Below are 3,942 nucleotides of genomic sequence, written 5' to 3' on the forward strand. Positions count from 1 at the left end.
GTTTGGTCTGTGCTCTGTGTCGGGTTTGGTCTGTGCTCTGTGTCGGGGTCGTGGCACTGGGGACTAAAGGCCATTTCCCAACAGTCTGTGCCTGTCCCTGTGGTGTTCTGGGTCATCTGAACTCCTGGTTCTTCTCTGCCCTGTGGCTCTTGCAGCCATCCTCACTGTCCCACTTACATTCTCATTCACCCACATTACTTTGGACCACACAGGAATGGTTTGGCAGGAGACAGACAGTTTTCTTAGGAAGAAAAGAGAGCGATATTGGCTGTGGAAGTGGCACTGGGTTTTGGACTGGGTTCTTCAGTGTTGGGACTGTATGAATAGGAACCACAAGAATTCTCTAGATTCTGGTACGTGAGGCAGTTGTGTGTCTGTGTCACGTTGGGTGTCCTCCCAGGCCTTACATCTGCCTTAGGACTGGCTTACTGTTCACTCGGGCTTCCACAGCCAGGTTAAGTGATTCCTCCTTTGGAATTCAGAGGAGCAGATGCTGGCCTGCCCAGGAGCCAGAATCTCTTCCTTGCCTGCACTGCTTGCCAGGTTTGTTTGGAAATCTGGGAGCTGCCACTTTGAAAGGGACTTTTCCATCATGACCTGTAGCAGGCTTCTGGTTTTCCAGTGGTAATGAGCTTTTGTTAGGAGGAAGTTAAACCCACATGATCCACTTTTCCCTGTGTGTGGCTGAAGCTCAGGCACTGTGTCCTGCCTCCAGCTCTGCCATATAGCATCCAGTATTGGTGTGTATGGAGCATGGCATGGGGTGCTGGGATCCCTGTGGCACAGAGCACGTGGATGCCTGGGATCCCGGCATCCCTGTGGATGGAGCGTGGCAGGGAGTGCTGGGATCCCTGTGGCACAGAGCATGTGGATCCCTGGGATCCCGGCATCCCTGTGGATGGAGCGTGGCAGGGAGCCTGGGATCCCTGCCTCTGTTGGTATGGAGTGTGGCACAGAGCATGTGGATCCCTGGGATCCCGGCATCCCTGTGGATGGAGCGTGGCAGGGAGCCTGGGATCCTTGCATCGTTGTGTGTGGAGCGGGTCAGGGAGCACTGGGATCTCTGGATCCCTGTTTGGAGCTCTGGGATCCCTGCCCGGGTTCCCAATGCCCTCTAGTGGCTGCTGCCGCTGTGCTGCGGTTCTGTAGGGCACGGCAAAGATCCACGTGTTTGGAAAGGAAAATAAATTTTGCACGTTTTTGCTTTAGTCCCTCTTTATTTGTCTGGATTAAATCCCAATCCTTCCCTTGGGAAAAATTTCTCGTAAATTCAAACACAAGACAGTAACTGGATATCTCATGGATCTCTAGATCCATAGCAACTTGCTATGGGGATTTATTATAGAATGGTTTGTTCCTTACATTAAAACGTGTGTTTCTTTCTCTCCAAACAAGCAGCAGCTGGAAGGGACGTGCTGGCTGGTGTGACTACCACCAGACTGTGTTGCTTATGTATATGCATTAATTGATTTGAAGAAGTAATTCTTTTTAAGCAATGGGAGCAGGACTTTTGAACTCATGCTCTCAAATAATTTTTGAAGAAAAATCAGTATTTTGCAAAGGTCAGAGGCTCCTTCCCAGCTCCTTCCCTCCTCCAGTCCCAGCCCAGCAACCCCAGTCGGGGTGTGAGCTGCCTGCCAAAAGCCCCAGAGCCGAACTGGGCTACCTGGGCATGGCCAGGGGTTGGGGTTGGTGCTGAGGACACACAGGGGGGGTGTGTTACAGGCTGCTGTAAGTGTGCATAGCACTTCTCAGCAACAGCAGACAAGATATTCTGTGAGGCTTTGGGGAGAATGAATGGCTACAGGAACAAAATCTCATAGAAGCAGGGTTTAAATTGGAATACTTGGCTTTTTTCTTTGGGAGGACCGTGCTTTCTGTGAAATGCATAGAATCTGTTGAAGTTTGATTTGGTCTGTTTGGGGGGTGCAGGTTGGATTTCTTTCCTCCTCCTCCCTCTGAGAAACACAGGGCAGGGGCTTGTGTGTACAAATATCCTTGTGTATATTTATTTATCTTTTTCTCTGGAAGTCAAACTGCTTGAAGAGACAGCAAATAGGTAATACAAGCAGAGTTTTCCCGGTGTCTGGACTGCTGTGTGCTCCCTGTACCTGCAGTTCCCCCGCTCCAGCCAGCTCTGGACCCGTGTGCTCAGCCTCCTGTCCTGGCAGAGCCGAGCTGGGCTCCTGCAGGTCCCTCCTGCCCTCCCTGGCCGGGTCTGACAGGAGAAGGGCCGGAGGAGCCCGGGGTGGTGCCCTGGGGAGGGCAGGCCGTGTGGTTGTTGGAGGTTAAATGTTGGCCTGTGCTAAGGATCCCTTGGGGTGTATCAAGGACAAGGGAGGGAAGGGTCCCTGGGTGTTTGGAAGGGAGGGTGTTACTCTGGGAGGTGAGGGGCTGAGCACTGCCTCAGTACTTGGGGTCAGCAATGTGTGGTGTTTTAACTGATGATGAAGCCATTACTGAAATGTTTCTCATAATCGGCAAAACAAATCCATGTCAGGAAATAAATGCAGAAGTAATGGCTTGGCTTTCATCACCAAGCACTTAAGCAGCCTGCTAATGATTTGAAAAGGCACAACAGAAGAGATCCGAAAGGAAAACGGCAATATCAGATTTATTTTCAATTTTCATCTGCTTCACTGGAGTTAAATCTGAGAAATGAAGACAAATACCTGCACGTAAGGAGCATGATAATGCCTCAGTGCCTCTGTCAAGGAGAGGGACTTTGGTTTGCACGTACTGCCTGCTGCTGCTTTTGACTGGAATTTTGTGGCATGTGGTTAGGCCAGAGAGTCTCTGTAAGGACTGAGCAGCAGAGGACAGATGAGCCCTTCCCAGTCACCAGCCCTGTCTGCTGGGTTAAATCCCACGAGCCTTGACTGCAGTTCATTTCAGCTCCTTGGGCATAGTGGTTGTTTAAATGCACAGTTTAAGAAACTGCAGAAGAGTTTCTTTTCAGAAGGCTGTTAAATAATCCTTCTTTCACAGTAGAAAGTGTAGGTGTTATTTTCCTGTAAGGACTAAATATTGTGGCAAAGATTGGAAATACACAGGCAAATTCACTCCTTTATCTCCTATTTTAGAGGGACCCGGAGCCTGTGGTGTACACTGGAAACAGCCTGAGCTGTTGCACAAGGTGTAGTTACCTGTTTCCAGCAACAGGGAAATGGAGCTGGGCCATTGAAAGGAAAACCCTTGGAGAAGCAGCTTAAACTGGGAAATCACTCTTCAGGGAGGAGCATCTCCTTTAAATACATCTCACTGTTTTTCTCACCATCCAGCACTGGTTTTTGCTGGTTAACAGAAGCTATTCCAAGTTTTCTGGCAGAGTTCTTTTCTGTTTCCCCTCAAAGCCCAGATAATACAGTTTTACAGACCACCTTTTCAGTTCACAATAACTTAATTTTATAATACCTGGTTCAGAGGACGTATCTTCTATATTACATTTCTGCTTGGTACTGGGAGGGCTCGTGTTTCCCTACTAGCAAGCTGCTGTGTCTGCGGTGTAGTTACATGTGATGTTTCTAATTCTAAAAAGAAATTGCAGTAAATGTATGAATTTTATAAATGAAGGAAATTACTTGGGGAAACAAGGCAGAGTAAAAATGAGATCAATCAGCTTTGGGTTGTGCTGTGTTTTGTATAAGACACGGATGAAAGACGCTGCTAAACACTGATTTTCGGGTGGTTGCATTTTCAGACAGCAGTGGAAGTGTACAGAGCTCTCTCATCTCTTTCTGCAGCTCCAGGGTGGCCGATGGAGTTATGATTCTCCCTGTGCTGATGGTGATGGCGTTCCCATCCCCGAGCTGGCAAGGTGAGTGTCCTGTGTGCTCGGAGCCAGGGCTGCTGGGGGAGCTGGGGCTGGGCCTCCTGGGCCTGCTCTGGAGCCCCCTGCTCCTGTGGTGGGCTCACAGCCCCTGCCCCACAACCCCTGCTCCC

At 49.6% G+C, this 3,942-nt stretch overlaps 1 protein-coding gene across 2 annotated transcripts in view; it reads left to right on the forward strand.

Moving 5' to 3' along the window:
• The window catches only part of ACVR1 (activin A receptor type 1), a 42,637-nt gene that overhangs the window by 19,058 nt on the left and 19,637 nt on the right, over positions 1 to 3,942 (forward strand). For both annotated transcript variants that reach the window (XM_027656354.1, XM_027656355.1), the window contains exon 2: positions 3,744 to 3,817. In XM_027656354.1, the coding sequence (XP_027512155.1) occupies positions 3,744 to 3,817 (74 nt within the window). The remainder of the gene's footprint in view (positions 1 to 3,743; positions 3,818 to 3,942) is intronic.

This window comes from Corapipo altera, unplaced genomic scaffold (assembly GCF_003945725.1).
Source record: "Corapipo altera isolate COAL_440 unplaced genomic scaffold, ASM394572v1 68, whole genome shotgun sequence".
NCBI classification, from domain to species: Eukaryota; Metazoa; Chordata; class Aves; order Passeriformes; family Pipridae; genus Corapipo; species Corapipo altera.